Source organism: Geospiza fortis, unplaced genomic scaffold (genome assembly GCF_000277835.1).
Source record: "Geospiza fortis unplaced genomic scaffold, GeoFor_1.0 scaffold41, whole genome shotgun sequence".
In the NCBI taxonomy this organism is placed as follows: domain Eukaryota; kingdom Metazoa; phylum Chordata; class Aves; order Passeriformes; family Thraupidae; genus Geospiza; species Geospiza fortis.
The window spans coordinates 22,280,529-22,308,048 of NW_005054299.1; the positions used below are offsets into that span (position 1 = coordinate 22,280,529).

At 38.3% G+C, this 27,520-nt stretch overlaps 1 protein-coding gene across 1 annotated transcript in view; it reads left to right on the forward strand.

The window, feature by feature from the left end:
* Positions 1–27,520, forward strand: part of LOC102045173 (SPARC-related modular calcium-binding protein 2-like) — a 39,871-nt gene that overhangs the window by 1,419 nt on the left and 10,932 nt on the right. Inside the window, exons 2-4 of the mRNA XM_031059907.1 lie at positions 5,312–5,378; positions 5,844–5,914; positions 24,087–24,258. Of these exons, the coding sequence (XP_030915767.1) occupies positions 5,312–5,378; positions 5,844–5,914; positions 24,087–24,258 (310 nt within the window). The remainder of the gene's footprint in view (positions 1–5,311; positions 5,379–5,843; positions 5,915–24,086; positions 24,259–27,520) is intronic.

Genomic DNA, 27,520 nt, shown 5'->3' on the forward strand with positions numbered 1-27,520 from the left:
TGCCAGAGATTACCATGGTTGTAATTGTCAAATATGTCTCTCACTGTTTTCAAATTCCAAAAGACTAAACAGAGTAAGCATGTTGCAGGTAACTAACAGACCCGTGGCTTGCCTTCAGATATTCACACCAGAAATGCCCTAGTGAAATCAGTTTCTATTATATTGCAAGGTCTGGTCAGAAATAGTTCTAGACCAAAAGAACTGATCTCATGTTGATGAAAGATCAAATTTCATGCCTTGTGTTTGCAGTTATGAAATGAAAGGTACTTGCCAGCATCAGCTTTCCTGAGACAACAAGAAAACTCTGACATTTTCTTCTCCCAGAAGAAAGAAAAAAAGGAAAAAATATCCATTTCTCATTTCTTGCTGCAAGAGAAATATTTTTGCTTTCACATTCTTACTTTACCATATCAGGATTTTTTCCCAGGCATTAAGAGAAATGTTTATACTGAAAGCACTTGCAAAGTAATTTATGTTACTGTTATATCTGTTAATAAGGTTGAACACTAAAACCAAGCTAATTTACAGGAATTTGAGCTGATTTTCCATTCATAGTTAATATTTTTGATCAACCTGAATAAGTAAGATAGTAGGAAGAATTCTAGAATCTTACAGTTGGCCTGGAAATTTTCATTGCTAACTTACTGTTCTTGCTGCATTAGGCTTGTCTGACCTTTTTGGATGTTTTTGGGATATGCAGTAGCTCATGAAATGATTCAAGTTCTACAGGAACTCTTTATGAAGGGTTTATGTGGGGCAAAAATTTTATTGTTAAGTCCTATCTGCCTTCACAATAGATGTATTAACCTTGAATGATCCATCTAGTTCCTCACTGAGATTTTCTTTAAGTAGTGGAGATTTTGTCACATCATTGCAATAGCCTTGTTTTTTTAACATAATGTAGTTAGAAATAGACTTTTTCACCGATACAAACTTATGGGTAGCACATCAAATGGATGGTATGTATCTAAGAGGGAAAGGAGAAATAAGACCTGTTTTCCATTTGCACCAGTTGTATGTCAAGGAGATCTGCTGTAGTTCTCCATTTAGCTAGCTCCTTCCCTGGCCTTTCTGTAGCTGGTGGTGTCAGGGAGTCTGATATATTAGGCTGGGATGGGTCTGAGTAAGCTGTTGGTGGAGCTGAGGTGTAGTGTGGTATTTATTGGCTCTTGATGGTTTTCACAGTGCTGCTTCAGCTGGCGGAACAGACTGGGATTTCTCAGGAGGGCTTTCAATGGATTGCTTCTCTGTGACTGGCAGCTCAAATCTGCTGAGGAGACAGCTTCTTGTGGTGCCAACAATAGGGCATAATGCTTGCTACCTAGATAATCAAGGCAATATTTGATGTGTTTTAGTTTGAACTAAGTGTTTGTGCTAGAAACAAAATCTGGTGGAGAGATGATCCCTAGTGAAAGTTGTACTGTAGATGATTTTAAAATATTTATTTTTCTAGTGAGAAAGGAGCCTGTACCCTTTCTCTGCCCACCAGAGCTGAACACAGCCTGTGTGCAGCAGATCTGAATAGGAGTAGTTTTTCCTGTTCCTTCTGTGCTTTTAATACCTTCTTTAGGAGCTATCTATAATGTGTTACACAACACTAACAAACTATAATTTATGAAACAGTTTAATTACTTAGCAAAAGGTACCAACAGGGAGGGAATTTCGAGGATCAGAAAAGCATTATGTTTTTGTACTGCAGGGAGCCTTAAAAATATAGATTAATAATTTGGGAAGTAAACTCTTCTCATGATGTCAGCCAATGTCTTTCAGTCCTTTTATAAGCAGCTATCTCTATGAAGAGAATGTCTATTTTCATTGGTTCAATCCCATTTTTTGTGGCTATTACTGTACAAATATTGAGTAGCTCTTTGGGCAATGACATCTCAGAGAGGCAAGCCCCCTTTGCAGAACCCATGCACTCACCTCCATGCCCTGTCCAGTTCATATCTGATGTAGTCAGGGCAAAGATGTCTGGGACTGGGTGAGGTAAGACTCTCAAGTGTGAAGCTGTGAACTATGAAACTCCTATAAGTGCTTTTTTGGGGTGATTTATGTACCTCTTGTGGCAGTGGTGGCACCAATGATTCTGCTAAACTGTATTTGTTGATCTTTTTTAACCTGCTGGAGGGAACTGTTGGAATCCTGCTTGTGGCACATGGAGGAGAAATAAATTCTTTGGAAAGAAGAATTGAGAAACATCCCATCTTTCAAGGTACTTCCAAACTGAGTGCTTCTGTCAAGCTGTTTCGGCCTAGCAGAAAACTGTAGCTCTGTGTCAGGAACAAATGAGAATTTATACAGAGGAAATGGAAATTCTTCAACCTTGCATTTTTGGTTTGAATAATCTGAGGATAAAGCTCTGCTGCCCATGCAGTCCTCCCTTAGGGAGAACAGTGTGCTGGAAGAGAGGATTTCTTAGGCAGGTTGTTGTGTTACTCAATTTGAGGAATCACCAGTAAAATCTTATATGGTGGTGAACTCTTACATGAACTGAACTTTAGGGTGAATTTGATGCCAGCTTGCATGTTGTAACTTAACCTTGGTGCTCAGAGCTCTGTGGTTGCTTTCAGGAAACAGGATTTTCCTGCACTAGCACTGTGTGTGATTCGCACCACAAGTTCATGGTTGGGAGAACTAAATGTCACCCCTAATTCTGGGGGTGGTGGGAAGGGGAGGATGTGGAGAATGTTGAAAAGATGTTCTCTAAACCACATAAGAGAAACAATGAAAAAAGGAAGAGTTACATCTCAAGCCTTTATATCCCATGTGTATGTTACTGTGAGTTCACTCAGAATTGCTGTGAACACAGTGCCAATATTCTTCAATTAAGCTACTACTGTGTATTTAAGTCTTTGTTGCATATGGGGGCATCCCGCATCAGTGAATTTGCAGCACATATTCCAAAAGGGAACTCTGGGGAATTCTACTGAATACCAGCCCCCACACACCATCAAGCCCTCTTTTTATTTCACTGTTGTAAGAAAAGCTATTGGATATGTACATTAGATAACAAAAGGAAAATTTTTTCTTGTTTTAGCAGTGAATTCTTATTCAAATGGAAGTCATTGTGCAGCTGCAGCTTGGAAGATTTTGACCTGTAGTATTTGCGGATGGGAACACAGTGATGGATTACTGACATCTGCTATTTGTTTTGTCTTCTGTGAGATACTGCTGTGTTTAATGATGATAAACAGCACTTCTCGGTGATTCTGGATTTGCTCATATTATTCAGCTAGTAGTCAAACTGTTCAGTTATAAGGATGAAACTAAAATAGGTAAACAGACTAGGAGATCCTGTATGGAATAGGGAATTTCACCATAGGAAAAAAATGATAGTATTCTAAGGTGTCAGCCGAAGAAACTTGCACCTTTGAAGGGAAACGATAGATAACACTTCCCAGTATGTGCTCTCTTCAAGATCAGGAGAATAAACCCTACCAAAGGTTGTATTACAGATGGGTCCTTGCAAGAGTTCATCAGCCTCATTGGTTTTCTTGTCTCTTAATAACAGGAGATTGACATCCAGCTGGCTCCTGAAATGTTGAAGATCTTACCTATTTGAGAAGAAAAGCACTATAGTTAGCAACACTTTACTGACTCCTGTAAACTGGATTGAGTTCACTAGTTAGGAGAAACTAAGATAGTAACCATGGAGCTTTTCTATTAATAGAATCTAAAAGGGATAAAACACAGGATAAAGTAGTAAATTGTTTCTTAGTCTGCTAGGAAACTGAACCACAGTATATTAAGTCAGTAAAATAATATAATTTGTTTCTATAAATCTGACCTTGTTTTTCTTTTATTTAATTTAAGGATCACAGTATGAGCAATACTAAGGAAAATTTCTCATACTCATCCTTGGCAATGTGACCTTGACTCAGATATGCTTTAACTGAAATAGTTCTATCCCTAAGTCTTTCCAGGCTCAGAATTTTTTTAGGCACTCAAAAAAGTGGCTGTAGCAGCTCGCATAGCCTGTATAAAGAAAAGAAAATATGCCCAGACCCACAAACTACCAACAAACTTATGATTTCACATGTGAGCTAGTTCTGAATAGATAGATAAGAATGCAGATATACACATAAGCAGACTGATGTATCAAAGTTCACCATTTAAGCAAAAAACACCACAACAGTTTTCCCTCTTGTTGAAAGCATAAAGTTTTCTCCTACAGAGCAAACAAAAACATCTGGCTGTGTCAGGTGTTGCAGTGTGGATCTCTCTGGGGCATCTGAGTTAATTTATGGATGTTTGGAAGCAATTACAGCTTTTGTAGTTTTATTTTGATGAATAGTGTCACTATTGATGTGGAGACTCAAGAAACCATATTTCTGTTCACCCTCTTTGCACTTTGTGCTTAGATCACAGTAAGAGGTATACTTGTTTTTAACTAGTGTGCACAGTTTTGTTATGCAAGATCATTCAGGTGGGCCTGAAAAAATCAGTTCATATCCTTGTAAGTGTTGCTATTTTTCTGGCTGGGATGAGGCTAGGGATCTGCTCTGAAGGTTGCTGTTGTACCCCACAGACTTGTTCCTTTTTCTACTTGAGCAAAATCTGTGGAAATGGTGCAAGCAACTGAATGGGACAAAGTAGGCAGAATATTCTCCCATTGGGAAAAGATAAAATACTGATTAGTTGGGAAAATGTTGCATTGAGAAGAAGGCTGGCAACTAGTTACAGTAAGTACTAACATTCAGCACAGAGCTTCAATTTTGCATTTTTGTTCTTCAGTACTTCCAGCTGAAGAAGAGGATTTGAAGCTGTCTGACTACAGTACTTTGAAAACTTTAATTACTGGGTTGTCGTAGCTCAGAGTGAAAGGGGAAATGAAGGCTTATTTTGCATATTCCCAATATTTCTGAATTGTCAACTTGGTTGCCAGCATATATCAACCCTGAGAGAAAACATCTGTGGCTGGAGTCAGTAGACCTTTAACTTAATTTGAAAGCACTTTCTCAAATGTGGAATTACTGGCCTAGACTCTAGGAAAGAAACCTTTTTCCCACAACTAGCTGCATAGTTGACATATTTTGGCTCGGACACTGATTCTCAAGAGTGGGAAGATGATTTAATTTTATTACTGGGTTAATTATTTTTATACAACCAGTTTCAGTATATATATTAAAAAAGGTGAACACTTCAAAATTCAGAAAAAATAGGTTAATAGGGAAGTATTAAACATGTACAAATTCCTAGATGGGCAGCTCCTAGATGGGCTTCTCATTCATACTAAGGGTATGTAAAATCATCTGATTAATAAGATTCAGCTTTTAAAAATAAAATCAGCTTGTGTTTCGAATTTTTCTAGCTTCAGTTTCAAGTTATTGGATCTTTGCCTTTGCTGGAAGTTAAGGCAGATCGCTTGAATGAGAAAGGTATTTTGCTTGTTTATTACTTTCTGTCAAGTTTGCTTGCATTTCAAATGTTTTCATAATAGGTAAGTTCTGCTTTCTAATGTGTAAGCATTCAATGACTTGTCCTATGGAAGGAAATGGCATTGCTGCTGTTAATGACAATAAAAGAGTTCAATGTCTTCCACAAATATTTGAGCAAGGAAACAGGTTGATGGATAATCTTCATAGAAGCAGAGTTCTAATTGTAAGCAAAAAATGGGTTTGGAACCGTGACAAATTTTGCATGCTGGAAATTGTTGAGTTCTGTCACAGGTGTCCTACAGCTTAACCCTGGAATGAGTTCTTCTAATGATCATGTATTTGTTGATATAGCAAATTAATGATCATATCTGAGTTATGGACAATGGAATTTATAATTTCAGTGAAACATCAAGTTGGCACTTTCCTGCTAACATGTTTATTTTCCATGTTTCTTTTTTGTTCTAGACCAAAATGTACTTACTGTTTATGTCCCACAACTTAATTTACCAGTTACCACAAAGCCTTTAAAATCCGAAGTAGGTGCTGATGTATTTGGTGTGATGTATTAGTTAAAATTACAGCAAATTTTGAGTTGCTACAATTTATATAGACAAGGGCCTGAATCAAAATCTTGGATCTAAAACACCGAGCTTGAGGAGGATTTGGATTTGGATCTAAACTCTGTGGTTTGGGTTTTTCTTTAATCACATGGTGTTACAAACATCTATTTCATGTTTCTAAGCTGTCCCAGCTGTGCTGAGTATTTCCTTGAGCACATTGGACTTCTTTTTACACTGATGTAGATCAGGACTAGCTTTAAATCAGGAGTAACTTTGTTAAAGTCAGTGCTACTGTTGCCAGTAGATGAGGCGTAAGTAAAGGTCTTAGCTGTCACTATGATGTCTCTCTATGCTGATAATACAGAAATTACATGTATTCATGGCATCCAGTTTGGGAAGAAACTGTCTGCAAGTCTTTGTGTGTACAAGAATGGGATGCACAGAATATAAATGAGTTGGAACGTCTGCTCTGCACAGTGGCCACTTGACACTTTTCTTCAGGTAGCACTCAGTGCCATTGCTGCATTCTCCTTCCTGTCTTTCTCCCACCTCACTGGTTTCTTCCAGACTCTGCTACAATCAGTGAATTCTCTTCACATGTTTTGTAGCCATGTCCTGTTGCACCCTGTCAGTTCACTGGATTTGCCATTGTGCTGTTTGCCTCTCACCTTTAAGGCTATCACTCATCAGCTCTTAGGAACCAACATTATACAGTATTTGAGGTAAAGAGAATATAAGACCTGGATCAAGTGTTGATTTCCACTCCAGCTTTCCCTATTGAATTACATAAAGGTTTCAACTGAACTTGAGCTATAAAGAAACCCAAGCCTTTCTTTAGGTTGGACAGAGTTTGTAAAAGTCCTGTGTTTTTGTGTCTGTCATTCCCCATCCCTCCATCTTCATTATTCTTGCATGCATATCCAGTTTCGGATTAAACTGTGGCCGTTCTTGTGGTATTTCTTGTCCTGGCCAGAAACAGGAGCTCTGGGAAGCATTGCTGCAAAACCCTCTTGTTGAGTGTTCCTGTGTAGTTTTTCAGGCTTGCTCAATCTAATCTTTGTTTCTAGACCCTTACTGGATGAAAATAAATTACCATTGCTTTACCTGTAGCTTTATTCAGATGCAATTGCTATTCTTCTGTTTCATCAAAGGAGGGGACTTGACTTATCTGTATGAGTGAAAGTGATCTGACTTGCACCATATAATGCCAGCAATGAGAAACTGCCTTACAGATTTGTATTTTCCAAAGATGATATGTGGTCTCTCCACAGCTGCAATTCCCCTGGAGGAAGATGGTCAGACTTCTTACTGGGGGTTGTTCATTCTTGCCTCTTTGAGCCAAGAACAATACAAGCCAGGGTCAGTCAAGGGTAAGATCCATGCAGTTACCAGTTCAGTAATGCTTAGCATGAAAATGTAATCTTCTAAAGGAGCACGAGAGAAAACAGTGAGTCCCACAGAATGTCATGTTGCATATTCTATCAGATAGAAGAAACCAGTACTTCAGGTGGCTCTGGGCAAGTAATAAAATAAAGGAGATGATTAGATCTACAAGCGCTTCTTAAGTTAAATACTAGGTCTTGGCCAAAGAACATAAAAATCCTGACACTTCCTTTTAAGTAGCCAATCAAGTTTGTAACTTTGAGGCAGGAAAGGATGAACAATCATAGACTGCTTCCCCTTTAGAAAAGCAGTATTTCAAAGATTCCAAGCAGTGTGAATCCTGGAAGGAACAGTGGGGATTTTCTTTTTGTGTACAAAAATATGTGACTAGAGCACAGGTGAATTTTGTAAGATCTCAGCTGTTCTTTCAGTATCTTAAGAGCAGCTTAAGCAGGTAACATAGAAAAAACAAGTTTGTTTCAGCACTAGCTTTTTCATTATTTGGAATACATCACATGTTATTCATCAGAGGAGGATTGGCACCACAATATGAGAAAGATACAAAGGTGTCAGAAAGCATCTGAAGTAGGACTACAAAGATGTTAAAGGATCTGGAGGGAAGACATGAGAGCAGCCGAGGTCATTTGGTCTATTCAGCCTGGTGAAGAGGAGACTGAGGGGAAACCTCATTGCAGTTACAACTTCCTTGTGAGAGAAAGAGGATGGACAGGCACTGGTCTCTTCAGTCTCATGGACCAGTGACAGGATCCAAGGGAATTGCCTACAGGTTGCATCAGGGGAGATTTAGACTGGATATTAGAAAGGTTTTCACCCAGAGGGTGATCAGACACTGGAACAGCTCCCCAGGGAAGTGGTCACAGCATCAACTCTGATAGAGTTCAGAAAGCACTCTTAGGCACATGGTGTGACTCTTGAAGTGGTCCTATGCCAGGCCAGGAGTTGGGTTCAATGATTCCTGTGAATCCCTTCCAACTCAGGAAATTCTAGAATTCTATGATATTCAAGCTGATAATTTGTTTATGCTGTGCAAGAACATAACTATATATAAGTGTCCAGCTTGCATATTAGATGAAAACAAAACAATAGAACTGAGGAAGACTCGAAGATAAACATCAGCCTATGTGGTGATTGGGGAAACTTGTACATCTCCAAAACTTTAAACATAGACACCTTCACAGTTAGGTACTGGTGTATATTCTCTCTCATTGACAGCTAAAGGTTAGATAAGGCTTAAATGTTTAAATTAGACTCTTCATTGCTCAGAATCAAGTTGCCCCCAGATTTAACACTTGCTCTCTCCCTTTTATATATGCTTAAGAGTAGATAACTTTTGGACTCCACCTCCTTTCTATTGTCTGCACCTGGTCACCTGCTCCTTTATCTGGAGTTCAAGATTCAGCTTAAAACCTGACATTTGTCTGCAGCACTTCTGCAGGAATTATTAAATACAGTCTTAAAATTTACTGGTTGAATTTATTAATACAATTTTCTCTATTTTTAAATAGTTTTATGTCCCTTTCAGTGCATGTTTTTGTGTTCTCTGGATGTGACATTCCTTTAGGCAAAGAACAGGTCTTAGTTGGATTCTTGTGTAGGGTTATGTCAGCTGTGCTGAAAGATATTGGAGTACCTCTTGATTGACATGATTTTTAGAAGTGGGAAAAAGAATGTTTAGTAATGGGCAGCAACAATTTATGAAGCTACATATGCAACACATCTACCATATAAAAATAATGTATTTGTCTATTGTTTTTTTACATGTTCTTGCACATGAAAACATGATACTATATTTCACCTCCATCTGGAGTGAAATAGTTTAGTGCTTTTGAGCTAGGGAGAAAGGAGTTATGTGGTAAGTGGAGTGTGCTATGGCCCTTTGTATTTGCCTTTTCTAAAGGTTGCAGCTGAAAGAGTGTTGCACGAAGCAAAGCTTTGACTGGACTGACTTAAGCAATAAGAGTGAGCTGTTCTTTATCATATTAATTACAGTTGACTCATGTCACTTCACCTCCCAAGACCAATGATGGTTGGTTGAGATTATATCCAAACCAGTCATAAGTTAGCAGTGAATCAGTAAGAGAATATTTTGGGCTGGTATACAAAAACATGTCTTGCTCCATATTTAGTTTGCTTGGATCTTTTTGTGGTTCAACAATATTTTGCAGAAACAAAACATTTTAAGCTTCAAGCCGATTCGAGTTTCCTTAACAAAACTCTTAGTGCAAGGAGCGAAAGAGTTTAGCCAATATGCAGTTTCATTCCTCCAAGAGCAGCTAACAGGCATACATCTTATGTACTCTGTGTTCAAGGCTTCCTACTGTCATTTATTTTGATTACCTGAAAGCTGTTGTGATATTAAAAGCATGGTGTGCAGCAGATAAATTGTGGTGTCAGCTTCTTGTCATGCTTCTCTCTGCTTTTCCAACTGTGAGAAGAAAAGATTGAGGTGTTTGAGTATGGAAACCATGCTGAGGCACATGTTCTTCTTGGTTGAAGTGTTTCCGATTTTTCTCAGATCAGTTCGCAATTTGGTTGAAATATTGCTGTGAAGAAGCACTGAGGTATAGCTTTTAAACAAATTAGTGGCAAGGAAAAGTGTTTAGAAAAACCTTGAAAAATATGCCTCTGCCTTAGCAGTGTCTGTTTGCTATAGAAACATTAATGTATCATATCTATTCTGTTTTGATGGATATATTAACAATGCTGTCATTGTTTCTCTATGTCTGACAGCTACATAAAGAAGTATCTGGGAACTGAGGTGCTCCTAAAGGCTAAAAACCACATAACTAAATGAAACACTGCGCTAAGCTGATGTATAAAATACAAGTAATTAATGCTTAGCCATAAATAAGCCTCAGAAAACTAAAGCAAAAGTCAAGTCTGTGGCCATGTTTAGAGTCTGATCTTGTGGCTTTGGCTCTTATTTAATGTTATGCTCTTACTGTACTTTTCATTTATGATTTATGAAATGCTTTACAAAGACAAGTAATGATGGTCTGATTTTTGTTAGGGGAGGTCTAAAGAAGCACTAAGATAAAATGTCTTGTCTGTGATTTAGTCAGTTTATTGTGGGTAGAAAGAGTACAAATATTGCCCTTATTTTGAGGGAGACATGGTTATTTCAAGAAGAAAAATTGCGGTTGTGTATCTCTTACAAACTAAATTATTATTGTTCTTCTCTACTCTTTTAGACTCAGAAGTGGAGAACTCTGAGGGACCTTGAATTCAGAACTTTCCCTGAAACAACTAAAAACCAATCAGTACCACACTGTTCAAAACTTGAGAGAGCTAATAGCATACAGAGTCCAAATAGATCAGCCTGTGTTTTTTCCTGGAAAAATCATCCTGGATTGTGTTAAAAATGACGTTCAGTGAAGAGCTGGGGTTTTTTTGTAAATTGAAACAAAAGTCATAAAATAGTCTACGAAATATCCTCAAATGTTTTTAACAAGAAAATCCATGAGCCAGTTTTGAGGGACTCATACTGTTTGTCTTGCCATGTCCTTGGTTTGTTAATGAACCAGGCTTACTTCAGCCATGACTAAATCTTATGTAGGAAAGACCATTTGGAAGAATGACACATGTGGTTAAAAAACAGGAAGGAGTTTCTGGAGTCCTGTATTTAATTCCCAGCATTACCACAGACTTCTTCTTTGACTTTGAACAAGTCACCACATCTCTGTGACTAAATTAACTGTCTGTAAACTGATGCTAGCAGAAATTTTCTCCTTTAATGGCAAGTTCTGGGGAGAATGTATATTTAGGTATCAACAGGAGCTCCAAAGGATTTAGATTTTTAGCTTTCTAAAATGTGAATCCAAGAGAATTATTTAAAGGTGTAGCCATTTTCTATGGATTGTTTCAATAATGGAAAAATATCAGAAAGTATTTGGAGTTGTTTGCATCAGCAATCTGTGGTGCTTTGGCACCTATTCAGATCTGACAGATTCGTAGCAGGACCTACTTTTCTACCTGTGAACCTGGGTCCAAGACAGTGATAATGACAGATGTGTCTGTCCTATGGCAGATGTGCCAGTCAGCTAATGATGCTGCTCTGAGTAAGCTGTGGGTTAGATTGCAGAGGTGACAGACTTCAGGGAACTTTAATTAAAGGAAAGGCCTGGCCCTCAGGTGCTGTAGGAGGTGGCTAGGGATACAAGCTTTGTGTATGGCACCCAACAGGTCAAGTGACAGACTGCGCAACTGACAGAAGGATAACTTAGCTACCAAAGGCAGTCTATTCTAGGTAATAAGGGACAAATTTTATGCCCCCACGCCTACATCTTAAACAGAAGAAGGTCCCTCTTGTAGTAAATGTGGACATGTTGAATTCACATAAAACATTTGCTCTCCTGTTTTCTGAACAGTTAAATAGTGATTTATGTTTGATAAGGTTCTTGAAAAGTACCCATGTTCATCTAGTTCAAGCCATATTCATGGCTGAATATATTTACACTGCCATTTGTCCTTTTTATCCAGATTACTTTAAATGTGGTTGAGTGCTATCCACAGAGAGCATCAGTAGCCTGTTGTGGGCAACTTGTAATTCTCCTTCGGTAGTTGGCCAAGCTCTTCCTACAGAGAATGCTGGCAAATGAGCAATTGTCCTTAGTCCAGTCACCTGACGTTCCTATTCCTCAGGCAACAACATAAAGGGAGGTGAGAATGCCTTAGCATCTCCTGTGGAATATGCTCTTTTTTTCCTCTGTGAGGCAGATGACAGGGAAAAAAAGATTATGTTTTTTAAAAATGGCATAACTATTTATTTTCTTCCTCCCATGTCAGTGAGATGTGGTCAAAACTAGCCAGCTGACTACTGTCTTTCCAGGCCACTCTATGCAACAGAGAAACAAAGCTGTGGCTCTGTTTGACCTCACAAGCACTAAAACACAAAAGACAAAAAAAGGTTTGTGAAAGCCAGATTCCATGCTCCAAGAAAGGCAACAAGCAACATTGGGAGGAAGAGGATGTGGCATTAGTGTGATGGGTCTACCTGTTAGAAGGGGATGGGCTCTCTTAAATATTGTTCCAAATGCTATAATCTCTGCAAAACTGTATCAGGGAGCCATTTTCCACAGTGAAATAGGAAAAGATACCATAGGTGCCACCTCTACCTGTGTTTTTTTGGCCAATTCCACTGCATATAAAAAACATCTATAACATGGGATAATTATCAGTTTCCAGCAAAAATATTCTTAGAGGAAAAGATTCTCTGATTTCTGATTTTTCAAGTATAACTACAAACCACAAATACAAAGTATTGCATCAGAGACTTTGGACTGCAGAAATCTTCACTCTTGAGCTGTAAAAATATGATGTTTATATAAGCTCTTGGTAAGAATTGAAACTTGCTGGGCCTTAATTCTTTCACTTTGTGGGGTGAGGAGAAAATATGATTCATATGAAATATCTGTTCTTTAGAGGTCTGGGGTTCATTATCTATTGTATTTTCAAAGTACTTACAAGCATTTTCTTATCACAAGTGCAGTGTCTAGGCTTCCTCAAGCATGCAAAACTTAATTCTGATTGCCTCAGTGTCTAGGCTTCCTCAAGCATGCAAAACTTAATTCTGATTGCCTAACATTAAAAACCCCAAACTTTACAAAATCTTTGATGTGAGTGATTTTTATTAAAAAAAGGATCTCAATAAATTGTTATAGTCTTATTCTATGTGTTCTCAGGTCCACTATGTTTAAAACCAGCATTTTTGTTTTTACTTCTGAAGTGCAGTAGTATCTTCTATTGTTGATTCTTCATCTGCAATACAGTATGTGTGACTGTCATTACAGCCTTTTTGGGGATATTTTTTTGGTACTGCACCAACTGCTGTGAGGTCTTTGCTCATGAACTCAAGTGGAAGCTCTTCAATTCTCCTCTATTTGGTTCATCATCTGTAAGAATTCCTTATGCTACCGAGAAATCTCACACATTTGGGTCTGTGGTGGAAAGGGAGTAATGGGTTGTAATGCTAGTGTGACAGTTTAGCATCCCTAGGATTACTGGGTGATCTTTCATGACAGATTTTAAAGCTACTGTCCAACTGGTGTGTAGAAGGCAAAGAACTGCAAGGAAAAGCTCTGACAAAGAAAACAGAGGCCACTTAAAATGTGAAACAGAACTTGGAAAAATTCTTTTATGTCTGGTTTGGATTATGGTTTGTTGACCCCTTTTATCCGCTGCTAGATGCACACAAAATTTTGTCTTTCATATTTAAGGGTTTTTTCTTTTGAAAAAGTCCTCATAGTAATTAGAAATAAATGGCTTCTGAATGACTTTTTTCCTTGGAAAACAATGGTTTAAATTAAAGGAAAAATGTTTTTGCCCAACATACAAACAAACATACAAGAGTTCCATAAAACCCCAAACTTGAGAGGAAATAGAACTGCCAGTGGTTTGAGAAAACTGCTTACAGGTTCTTGTGTCCCTGTGGAAAGTGGTTTTTTTTTCATTAGACTGGCTTATTAAACCCTTGTATATTCTAAATGTGTACTATTAAACCCTTTGCTTTTAGCATGATTCCCCTTTTTAAAGATGACAGTATTTAAAGCTAGCAACATGTTATTTTAAGATCAGCAGTTTAGCAAGAGCAAAATCTGCCTCCCAGACTCAGCTGCCTGCCTTCTTTCCCAAATACTTTGTTCTGAAGGAGCTGATGGCAGTGATAAATGTAAGAGAGTGAGAGCTCTGCAGTTATTGTCAGCAAGTTAGCTTTATGGCTTGGGGATTAGACCTTTGATGTCTTATCAAATTTCTTCCCTGCGTGAATCAGTTGCTTACTTGATTTAAATTATAAAAAGAAATGCTCTGTTGTGATATTGTCTCATACTGTGTCTTCGTCATTTGAGATGCCCCTGTGTTCTTTAGTTCCCCAGGAAGAGAAGGCAACCAGCCATATGGAGAGTGGCCAGTTGCCTGCCGATCGTGATAGGCACTAAATAGAGTTGCATAGAAATTCAGATATAGGAAAACCCTGTTTAGCTGAGCCTTTCTGTCCCCCACAAAGAGAGATTGTTCCCTACAAGTCTGCAATGTGACATCCAGCACTGTTTCACTTTAGCTTTTGAGGGGGTCCCTCTATTCCTTTAATAAACTATTTCCTTTTCACCGAGGTAAGTGCTTCTTATGAAGTTTTCTTTTTTGATATCCCTCAGTGTAATTGCAGCTGGACTGTGGCTTCAGCATGGTGGGGGGAGAGCAAAGGTGAGCTGGAAAGGAAGTCTCCATTTCATGATTCCAGGAACAGCGATATGTTACACTGGAAACGACCATCTAGAAGCTCATTTTCAGAGTTTTGTGTGTCCTGTATGCTGGAGATTTCTGGCATTTGCTGCAGAGGTTTAACTTAAAGCTTCTTTTTTCCAGTTATAGGTTATTGCCTTTAGTTTTATTGGTTTAAGCTACCTCAGACACTTTAAATGGTCTGTACTGATATTCCATAATCCTAAAATAGATCTCTTAAATACAGAAATGTTGATCTGACTTACATTTTATTTGCATTTTAAAGTAGCTTTTCAATATTTTGGAAGCCAAAGTATTTTTCAAACAAGCAACCTTTAAACAACACTAAGAAATAAAACTTGTCTATTTTCCCAAGTTGTTGCTGAGGTTGTGAAAGATACCAGCCAAACAGATTAGCTGTGTCTCAAGAAACTGGCTAACAGGATGGTTGCGCTAACCCACTTGTATTCTGAAAGCTGGGTCAGTACTTATGAAAAGCTAAAGTAAACTAGAGGATAATTCAATACATAGACAATGCATCCCACTGTTTCTCTGTTTATTTTCTCCCTGTGTGACTTCTGGCAACTGAGAAGAAACGCTATAAATGACAGCGACCCGCCAAAGAAAAGATTATGAATAACAATACCACAAGAATGAAGGGCATGAATTTACCACTGACTTGGGACAAATGCAGAGCAGTGGGCACATGACACGGCCAGCAACTAGTGGATTGTAGCTGATGCAGAACAGAATATCTTCAGATTAGAAAGCCTTTCAGTTTGAGTTTCAGCTTAAATTTATGCTAGTTTGTCCTGTCTCTGGTAACCAAAGGTCTTTATATCTGTCGGTTTTTGCCTCTGTTGGACCTGTATACTTTGCTGGTAATACTCTGAAACCAAGAGAAGTGATGCTACTCGACACTGACAAAATGAAAATGCTGAGCTCTCTCTAATTTACAGTTACCTGTACATAGATATGGTTCTAGTTTGTTTTGAGCACTGTACAAGTCTGTCATGCTTCCTATCCCAATCTAATGTTCAATTTTCAGGCAATGCATACCATAAGTTTCAATAGTGTTTAACTTTTTGGATGTAGCAAAATGGAAAAAACCCAGCTGTTTATGTTGAACTGAAGTTAAAAATAACTTCAATAAAATTCACAGGAAGATTTTTCTTACCCCTGAAAAGTCAGGTAACCTGGTTTTTGGAAGAAAAGAAAAGAAAAGAAAAGAAAAGAAAAGAAAAGAAAAGAAAAGAAAAGAAAAGAAAAGAAAAGAAAAGAAAAGAAAAGAAAAGAAAAGAAAAGAAAAGAAAAGGTTGCAGATCATTTTCCCTTGCTGAGGTGCACTTTTATTACTTCTAAATATCTACAGTATTAAATGTGTTGGCTGTTTTCTTCTAAAGTGAATACACTAGGATCAGTTTGCAAAAATAAACGGTTTCATGAAATATGAAGGCATCCTCATCTTGGAAATGAATGAATGCAGTCAGATAAAGTGTGTTTTAGGGTCACTTATAGTATTTATCATGTCCTGAAAATCAAGACCATTATTTTATTTTTATTTGTACGGGATCAGTGCCAAAACATTTTTTATGCATTGTTTCTGGTGCTCAGATTTTGTAGCTTCTGGTGTGACTCATTTGAAGTGAGTGCTTTGTGCTTGAAAAGACTGTGCTATAGAAGCATTCAAATGAATCAGGGAAAGGTCCTTCTGAAAGGGTGATTCACCATGGCTGAGTGCTACTCAATTGGAGCCCAAGCCTGCTTCTCTTTTTGTCTGTATGTTTACATTAGTAGGAATGGAACCAGATAATAAAATTAAGCTACTGAAGAGAATAGCCCTTCAAGAGGTATGGCTTCACTACCTTTGAGTTTCTTTTTAAGACATAAAGAGGAAGAAAGAGTAGATTTGGGCTTCTTGTTCTTGTAGCGTTTTCTGGCATTCATGTGTCCATGCTTTCTTGAAAGCAAGAAAGAATGTATGTCATGGTTTGCTTCAGTTTCAGCCTAATCTTTCCTAGTTTATGTGGTTGCACAGCTGAGATATTCTGCCTTTTTTAGTAATTTGTGAGGCAGCAGTAAAAAGAAATGATGGATGTGCTGACATTCACCCCCCCCACCCCCATCCCTCCATCAATACAGCAGAGGTCACTTAAAAAAAACACCTGTTAAAGCAATAAACATTTAAAAGATAACATACCAAAGCAAAACATATCAATCAAAGCACAACCCTGTTTAATAATTTTCTGTGCTGGTTGTAACAAGAGGAGACTGTAGTTTTGGCAGTGAGGCTCCAAAAGCTTTACTGCACTCCAGGCACTGAGGGAGTAAAGCACAACACTGTCCTAATTGATATGTAGGTAACTTGGAGCTGACTTTGAGTACTAATCCTGGGTGATTAAAAAAAAAATAAAACAATAAGCACCACCACAACACAAAAAGCAAACCCCAACAAACCCAATCCCCAACTTCCCACTCAGTAAAATTGCATACTTTAGCTGTTTATTTAAACAATCCTGGAAAAATTTTATAGGGAACGAGGCTATACATCAGCTACATATGAAAAGTTTCATGAAATATAATGAAGCAAAGATAGTGGTGGTGGGGGGTGTCTGTGTGCAAAGGTTTAACACGGCCCTTTTCAATAAAACAGTGTCTCAGCAGGTATTAGAGGCAGTTCTGCCTCCTGTGTGCCCCTGCAAATGCACAACCTACAGGAGACCTTTAATTTAGTTATTTTTGAAACCTAGAGCCCACCTCTGTTTCAGTTGTATGAAACCTGGGACTGTGACAGTTTGGTCCTCTTTGGTTTTTTTGACACTATGGGATATGTTATTCTCATAGGACTTGAAACAATTACAGGAGAGCTAGTTTATCAGACTCTCCAGCTCATAATGTAGAAGGGATGTTTTTAGGACATGATCTGTCTTTTCCAAGGCAGACGAAGCTTATCCTAAAGCTGCCAATTTCTAGTTTTTGTAGTCTACACAATTGGTTTCACACTATGACACCGTGATCATGGCTCACTGCCCTGGAGAGTGCTGCACTCTTGTGGCTGGGTCACTAATTTTTTGTATAAACAGGGATAATGAGCTCTAAAGAACGAATGTTCATTTTTTCCTCAAGTTTGAGATAACTTTATTGAGATCAGTAATCTGCTCACTTGTCTGGTAGGGGAATATAATGGGAACATTCTGATGCACACACCAAGAACTCTTGAGAAGAGGCAGAAGTGTTTTGATGAGATTCTTTGTTGTAAGTGCAAGTGGACCTTGCCCACTATAATAGCAAGCATGGACATGTTCTGGCTCTAGACTCACATCTGATTAGTCTCAGAACTGCAGAATGGATCAGGTTGGAAGGGACCACAGTGGGTCATCTGGTCCAGCCTTGCAGTTCTAGCAGGGTTCTCCTAGAGCACACTGCACAGGATTGCATCCAGTTGCTTCTCAAATATCTCCAATGAAGGGTACTCCACAGCCTCTCTGGAAAATCTGTTCCAGTGCTCAGTCCCCCACACAGTGAAGTTCTTCCTTTCGTTCAGGTGGAGCTTTCTGTGCATCACTTTCTGCCCATTTCCTCTAGTCCTATTGCTTGACACCCACTTTTAGGTATTTATACACATTAATGAGGTCTCCTCACAGTCATTTTTTTCTTGAGGCTGCACAGGCCCAGTGTGTGATGGCTTCTGTGTAAATTGCTCTGTGCAAGATTAACCTTAATGGTGATGTTCTGTATGTTTGTAAACAAAAGGAGGTCACAATTTCAAGTACACAGCTCTGGGTTTGTCATGGAACAGACAATAAGGACTGTTTTGCTTCAATGGGACAGCACAAGGTGAACAAATCTGTTCAAGATTGGTTGAGTAACAGCAGTTATACAAAGCAGGTATTTTGAAGGTACTGCCCTTAATAACAGGGATGAGGAGAACTTAAGTTTCCCATCCATTTCAGTGCTAGGGCTGAATGCTTTCCCATGGCATTGGAATGAGAGTTTTTAGAATCATAGAATATGAGTTGGAAGGGACCCAGGAAGATCACCTTCTGCTTCATTCCTTGGGAGAAGAGTAAAGAAATAAACGTTGAAAAGATTAGTAGTGTTTCAGTGAAGCAGATTGAGACAGGCTAGCTGATTGGAATGCTCTCTAAGGCAGAGTGTAACTTGGACATTTAAACATCATTGCCTTTTTCTGAAATACACTTGCGAATATGACTTTACAGAATATAACTTGCATATATCTACATATATGCAGACACACACACACATACATGCAGACACACACGTGTTGTTGTTGTCTAACTCATTTTTCCATTGTAGACAAGCCCAGAGGGAACGAAATATTCCTAGCTTGGAGATTTCCACATCTGCCTGTCAGGCAGCTATCAGACAGGAACAGCATGACTACATAAATCACTGTAAATCAGCACATTTTTCACCAGCACAAAGCTCTCAGCACAGAGCCACTTTAGAGTGCACTGCTCCATAGTTGTTTGCAGACCTCCCATGCCAGCAGCAGGGAAGTCAGGCCATTATATTCAGCATCTCACAGTAACCAGATGTAGAATAAAGAAATTGACTTTCAAAGCTGTAGTCTCCAGTAGGCTTTTCCAAGCAAATCAGTGATGTCTAGTGTCTATCTTCTCTCTTCTGCTTGTTTTTCAGGCCCTTTTGGCCTTCAACCCTCCAGGATAAGGTGTTAGTCTCCTGTTTTATCAAACAATATTGAACTGTATTTTAGATTCTGAAAATAGCATTCACTTGGTCAAAGGGAAAGTCTGTATATCAGTTATAAGGGGTCCACAAAAAGTAATAAAATAAAAACCTGTTGTGAATGTGCTTAAATACCTAGTGTCAGTGGAGGGAATGTAGATCCAGTCAAAATTGAAGGAATCTGTAGATTGCAGAAAGGTTAGTTAAAAACCTCTGATGAACTATCCAAATCCATGGAATTCAATGTCTGTCTTTTTCATAGTCCATGGACTCCAAGCTGGTGTTACAGAAAAGAATGAGCACTTTTATCCACAGAGAGAAAAAGTGGTTTCCTGGTCTTCACCTTTATTGATAAAACTTATATTAGGGAAAATTAAAAATAGGTTTATCACGGTTATGAGTTATGCTTTATATGCAGCCTATATGTGTTGAGGATGTCTCTATGGGATTGCAAGTATTAGAAACAAGCTGGCCCAAATTTAAGGAAAAAACAAAAAAAAAGGGGGGGAAAGCACTCCTGCCTTGCTCAGATTAATCAAAAAGTGGCATCAAACCAAAGACAAAATCTACAGCTGTGCACTATATTATGAAATGTAGAGTAGAGATTTCCCATTGCTGTTTAAGAGACTTTGAGCCAGATTCAATAACTAATTTTTACACCTCAGCCTAAGTGTGTCTATTGTCAGCTTTTCTTCCAATACAGAGAGCTGCTGGTGCTCCCCATTGCCAGACTGTAACACTACTCTTGCCTCTTCTGCTTTCTTGGGCCAGCAGTTCAGCTTGTATCCACTTGTTGGCTCTCTAGCCAAGCACCATTTTTCTCACCTTATACTCTGTCATCTGCTTATAAGCAAGGAGAGTTTCTCTGAACTTTAGAGGGTGGGTGGGGTCACAGATGTGTGCACCAGAAAGGCAAAGGTGTGCATGTGACTCAGTTTTATGTGAAGAACTTTTCTGCCCTTGCAATGATGTAGCTGCAGGATGTAGACCAGAGGAATGACACTGAATCCCTGCATAAGAGTGAACAGTGTAAGGTAAAGATTATGTGTTACACCATAACAGTATTACACAGGTTATACACATACTATTTTAATAAATAGTTTAATAGCACAGTAAGGAAACCATCCATTTTCTACTCTTAAGGTACTGGAAAAACGTTCTCGTTGGCTGCAACACATTGCTTGTGGTTGGAGAAATAAGCATCCTGACTGTCCATAGCCCAGATGTGGCACCAGTGACAAAAACTAAGGTGAAAGATAAATCAGAGTGGAAAACAGCAAAAAACAGAGCAGAAATGTTTTCCTCCAGTTTAAGCGAGGTTTCATGTGTCTACTGCTTCATACTCTGAACTTCAGTAACAGAGAGATGAAAGATCACTGGGACCATCAGTGATACATTTCATCCAGTATTAAGATTCTTTGAAGTGTGAGACAGTGAAGGAAAGCACTGGAATTCCATAATGCCAGAAATATATGACAGTAAATAATATTTCAGAAATGCTTATACCTGTCAAGTGGGTATATCTAGTGACTTTAGTGATTAGCTTTTATTCATGAGGTAAACCTAAAATCAAACATTTTTCTGCTATAGCCCCGTTATCATTCTTTCTTCTCAGAAATACTACATAAGAATTTAAAGCAGTGCCTAGTACAGAATATTAAGTGCTTTGGAAGCTGGGTCTTGTCAAATATAGTGCTTTGGAAAGGTGAAATGAATGATACTAAAATGCAAAAGAGAAGATAAGTTACAGCAATTCCAGCTGAGTCTGGAATCTGTGGAATAATTTTTAGTTGACACCAATTTTTTGAAACATGACTAGACTGGTTTCTGTGACATTAGGGCAAGAACACCTCTCAGTTAAAAGTGTTTTGTTTTTAATAGGGTTTAACCATAATTGTCCACTTTATGCTGGTTGTTCAAAATAATTCCATCTCAGGTTGGTGGGCTGTTGTTGGCCTAATTTCAATCATTACCAGCATTCAACAGAAATGCTGCTTTAAGCTTGTCTTTCAGTGAATCACGTGTTTGTACAATAACACATTTGTTAAGTGAATTCAAAGGCAGAAATAGATGAATCAGTACTGAGAGTGAGTCACTTTCTGGTCCGTATTGAACCATTTTTCTGTCTCTCTAAACTGTCCTATCTTAATCAAAAGTACTACTGATTTTGGCTTGTACCATCTTACACTGCTGTAGTAAAGATGACAGTGAAGTATTTTCCAAATGTCAATCACATACTTTCTCTATTTTTTTTCCAAGTACATTTGCTAGTCTCTTTTGCATGCCATCTTTCCTTAAAATTGCTTGCCTTTTTGTCCTTCCTGCTCTTAAATCCCTCAGTTACACTAGGTTGGTGGAAATTGTTTAAATGTACAACCTAAATTCTCCAGTGAGGTTTGGCTAACCAATAAGCTATTCAAGTGGTTTTGTCTTCATCCTCTGCTTTTCCAGGTTGCTCGGATATCCTTGAGCCCTTAATTTGCCCTAATCTCCTCTAAGGCTTTGAAATAATAAAATACTTAAATAAAACTCTTTGGATAAATGCCCTTTAAAATACGCTTTATCTGTGAACTATCATGCTCTCAAGGGAGTGGATTTTGTTCCTCAGACAATTTAAGGGGATTTTCTGTCCACAGTGTTACTGTCAGACATACCCATCTTAACTCCTGCAACAGTTCAAAACAGAACAAATGAGGAAAGTCTGGGGAAGAAATGGTACAGGGGCTAGACTCCTGCTGTGTGATTTTCTTTTGGTGCCTGGGTTCAGTCCCTTGATCTGCTGCATGATTTTCTGTGAGTCACAAAGCCTTCCTGTCCTTTTGAAAACCAATTCTCTGCTCAACAGGAATGTTGCTGAGGATAAGTTAAGGGTGGCAAAGTGCCTAGCCATTACAGAGGGGTAGTCTTCCACACACTGAAAGGCTGTATTCCTTACTTTGCAAAATAGAAAGAGGGAGATCACCTGGCTTGCCATCACCAAATCCACAGGGGAAGTTGGAGGCAAAGCAGAGGACTGGATCTGTTTTTGTTTTCCAGGGGCCCCATGGGGTCCATTTTTCATTGAGAAGTCCTTTTCAAAGTCCTAGGTAGGCCTAATCTCAGAGTCCTGCAGATGCCTCCCAGGCAAGAAAGGGAAGCTAGGACGACCTCACGGGGCTCCTACTTTGCAGCACATCAGGGCACCCAGGCAAGCCCTGAAGACCAACATGGTTTGGAGGTTGTTCAGAGCCATGGATGCCTGTCTTTGCTGTTACTCATTGTGCAGGTAAAGGGAGATTACTTCAGTTTTTCTCCCTTCCCACTCAGCTCACCTAATTATTAATTTCTGTTGGCAAGGAGCTGCAAAATAACACTGACACGGGGAGCAAGGAACATCTGTCCTCCACTTCTGGAACTCTGTGGCTAGATTCCTTGGAGAAAGATTTGGGGTTTGTGTGTAATTTGTGAGTAATTTGCTTCTGAAGTTAATTATTCCTAAAAGTGAAAAATTGCTCAAAAATGTTGGGAAAAGGAAGCTTTCCTTTTTATCTTAGTATGCCACTAAAATATAAAAATTCTGGTAAAAGTCCAACCATATGACTATTATTTTAAAGTGATACCTTTGAGATAATCTCTCCATTTTCATGCAGACTCTCCAGAAAGACATCTGTATTTCCTCACATTAAATGATAGGAAATGGAAATAGACCACAGTTTTAAGAGGAAGATTATGAAGATTTATAACTCTCTTTATATATTTCTTATGTGTAATAAAATATAGGGGATCTATATATAGCAATTTTTTTTTAAATTTTTAATCCCAGATGCTACTCTTTTTTCTTTTTTTTCTTTTTTTTTTTTCCCTTGAAATTTTCCTCCTCATAATTTCAGCTTCTCATTTGAAGTTCAAAATTTTCTCTACCTGAGGTTTGTAATGATGAAGTAGCATCAATGAAAACAGGACTTTAGCTGGGTGCAGATCTTTTCTTGGGCACCTCATGATGCTTAGGACACTGATTACCTCCTGGTAGCTGTATGCCTTGCTTAATTCTGTGCTTGTTCAGAAGAAGCAGAAAAAGAGAAATTCATCTGAGCACTTACTGAGTTCACCTTCTCCCTAGTCCCAGCTTTTCAAGAGCTCAGAATATAAAGTAATACCTTTGTTTTTATCCGTCTTTGTTTTTGGCTGGCATGTAGTGGCATCAGATCTGATTAGGGTTTTTTTTGGCAGCATGTTTCAGGGTGAGAAGCTCCTTCTTTTCACAGTGCCAAGGATGATGCCAAACTCATCAGCCTTCCGGTCGTGGCATTGGAGGGATGAACAATTAGGTCGGGTTCAGTTTACTTTGTGTTAAAACTAGAAAGAGATGCATTGAAATCCACAATGAGAATATTTATGTTAAAAATCCTACTTGTGTCTTAGAACAGACTTTTCGGCTTGTCATTGTGGAATAATTAATACATATCTAATAAAACAGACAAGCATTCATTCCTGTCTCATTTTTGTTGTAAAGAATGTTTCGGCAATCATGATTTTCACTCCAAAAACTCCAAGTTACTGTTTTGAGGTTCACAATGGTTGAAAGAGATTCAGAGACTCCCTAATTGTGATGCTGGATTTGGTGTGTGTTTTGGGAATGTTGCAGTCACTGCCATTTCACAGCAGCAGTGGAAAAACCCCAGATACAATGAATCAGCTAGGATCTGAATACACAAAAAGGCAGGAGTTTCTTTTCAGTTTTGGGTGATTTGTATGTCTTTGCTGGGGAAGAGGACCACAGAGCAGTTTTCACATGGAAATAGCATTCCTACAGCATTAATTTCTTTTTTTTCCCTAGTTTTTGAGAGTGGACCAAGACAAAGACAGAGAATGCAGCCTGGACTGTGCAGGTTCTCCTCAGAAATCACTCTGTGCATCTGATGGAAGAACTTTTCTGTCCCGGTGTGAGTTTCAACGAGCAAAATGCAAAGACCCTCAGCTGGAAATAGCCTACCGAGGCAACTGCAAAGGTGAGAAAATTGGCTTCCCTTGACCATAATGAAAAATAATAGACCCTAAGACAGTGTTTGAAATGTCTGTGAATTGAAAACCAGGAGTGCTGGACTTGGAGAGTTTTCTAAGAGCAAGTGGGTTGAAATAAATCCTGTTATTTCTATCACAATATTCTATCTAAAGAGAAATGAATCTTGAGACTTCATCAAAACTGTGACTCCTAAGCCATTTATTTTTCAGTAAGTCACTGTTAAGGAAATTGCTTGACCAGGTCCTTGTTCAGAAAGACCATATCACTGGCAGGTTCAGAGGAACTCTTGCAATTGCTATCTTGCAAGATTTCTTGTCTAGTAAAATTTGGCGTTTTGAGTTTGAAATGGTCAAATTAAGTCTTGTATTTCCTAACTGCAATCACATGAGGGTGATGGTGGTAGGGTGGGTTGAGTCAGAAAAAGTGAAAACAAAAAAATGCATATGCGTAAAGCCCTCGCAGGCCATTCCTGCCTGTATAATCCACTCCTTTAGCTCTGATCTCTGTTTAGACAATTTCAGTGACATGCAGCCCAACAAAATATTTGGGCAGTTAAATCTTTTAGAGCAGCTTGGTGCTAGACAATGCAGTTCCTTACTGAAGTGTAAGGTGATTCCCAACACAGTGATCTTTCTAAAATGTAAGAATAGCCATGGTCATAAAGATTTACTTTTCCTCTGTCCTAAAGAGAGTGGCAGGGAGTGGAGGTAGGGGGTGGGAGAAAGACAACCCCAGGGACCACACCAATTCAGCCTGTAGGAGGTAATTTTCTACATCATCTCTCTCCATTAGCTCCTGCAAACCTCTGAAGCATCAAGACTGCTTCAAAGAGACATTCTGTCTCATCTTCTGCCTGGATGAAACAGTATCCTCATTCTTCAGGCCTTTCATAGTAAACCATTGTACTGCGTGATGGATCTATTTACTGTGGTGGGCAAGGTTAACATAATGGAGCTACCTGAGCCAAAGCTTTTGTTACACTCATGAACGACAGAGACAATTATTGTGCACTTGGTATTTGTTCATTTTATACATTAGAGCTTTATGGAAATTAGTTTTGAGTGTTTTTCTTGTTTTTTATATCATATTGAAAAAGTAGTCTGCAAGAAATTTTCTTCATTAAGATGAGAATTGCTTTACTGGAGGTTTCGTCATTGATGCTGTCAAATTTTTCTGCAGTCAATAGCTGCACTTTGGAGAAGTACTCATTTGCTGTTTATTTATTAATGCATACAGTAGAATTGTAGAATTGGAATTAGACACTTTAGGCACCTTAAATATTTCTGATAGCAGGTACAGATCATGTCTCTTCAATCAAGTGTTTTTTCCTTTGATTGGTAATAGACAGATATTTGCCAATAATGCACTTAGTATCAGCAAGAGACGAGTACTCTTTTAATTTTACATTTTCATGGTATTTCTTATTCAGTAAAGCAGTCTTAAATTTTGAAATGACCAGTGTCTTTATTCCTGCTTATGCCTGTGATCATCAGAAATATTTCAAGCTGTAAAAACAAGTTTTAAAGAAGAAGATGACTCATTGGCCTAGCTGCTGTTTCAGTTTAAGCATTGCTAGGGCTAGTTCTGATACTCATATCAAACATTCAGATAGAGCCAAGGAAGTGCTCTGATTAAGACCTTTTGAGCCAGTTGCTTTTGAGTGGTAAAATTTGTTATTGCAGGTAATGCTTGATCAAAAAACAGAGGGTTGTTTTAGTAGGGCTGACCAAAAAGTGATGTTTCATTAGAGAGCAACTTTCAAGGTTTCAGAATTTACTTTCATTCCATGTAGGAATGAAAACAGATCCTTTTGGAAGTGTTTGTCTGTACCCCTGAAAAAACAGACACCCACCCTAGCTTCCCATTAAAGCATTGGTTTTGGAACATATTTTGAGCTTGCAGGTAAAAGGGAAAGAAACATGCATTTTTCATGTGAATGTTCTGAAGGGAGAAAAGAGGTGATTCCTGGTATAGACTTTGCAACTTTAAACCTGTGCTGTGTTAATCATCCACCACTGATCAAAAAGGCAATCTTAAGTCTGTCTCCTCCTATCTTCCAAAAAAAGTCCTTATTCACCTCACAAAAATCTTCTCTAAAAACAAAATATTTCCAAGTACCATTTTAATTAATTTAAGGATGACTAGCTCTTTGTTTGGTTCAGTCTATTCAGTAGCAATCTAAAGATTTTGACAGTTTATGTTGACAGCCTTTTGGAATAATTTTGAGTCCATCATTTCTTGTTTAGATATTCAGAACTGTGATTTCATTTTACATCCATAAGGAATTTTGAATGACTACCAGACTGATGTCTGCTTTCTCTGTTTCTTTTTCCTTCAAAAGGCAAATTTATATTGACTCTTTTTTCTCTTTTGCACCTGTTCTCAACTTTTTTCTCATCTATTTGGTTTTGAACACTTAAATACTAAAAAGCACAAAGGGATAGTTTGCTCTGTGTGTGCTGGTTCCCTTTCTAATTGAAGTTCCATTCACAGCAAGAGTGATCAGCCCAGGCAATTCTTTAGCATTGCAAAGGAAATAATTTTTAGATCCTAGATCTTAAAAGATCACAGTAAAATGGCAGCATTTAAGCAATTTTTTGCCTCGTACTTCTGTTCTAGTCCCTGATGGTTGCAGCAGAGATCAAAACAGTTTATACAAAGCTGAAAATGAATGAGCCCTGAGCCTTCCTCTCATTTCTGAAAGACAACCCACCTTTAACAAAAAAACCATTAAAACAGACTGTTCTGTTAGCTTTTTTTTCTGAAGGCATTAATTTTATGATTTTTTTTCTAAGCCTTTGCTGGAATCCATTGCTAAGCTTGGAAATGCTATAAGAAGTTAAAATCTTATAAAGTTTCCAGCCTATTTTTGGAGTTTCTAAGAGCTCAAATAATCTGTGTACACTGTAGATGAAAATTCACATTTTTGGAGAGTTTTCCAAACAAAATCTTAATTCCAAAATTCTGGAGATTTGCCACTTGCTCAATACAGACATTTACTACGCAATGAGATTACGAATCTAATAAATAAATGTATGTTGACAGCTGAGAAATACTACTTGTGTTGTTTAGCAGTTAGGACTGTTATAATATCACCTGTGATTGGGATCAACCACATGCACACACAAATGCTTCACAGTAAATCTGGCCCAGCATAGCCAAAGGAACAAAACATACAAGAAGTGGAAAAGCAATATAATTGCTTTTAAACTCCTCAGAAAGAAACAGATACTGTGTCTGCAGAAATT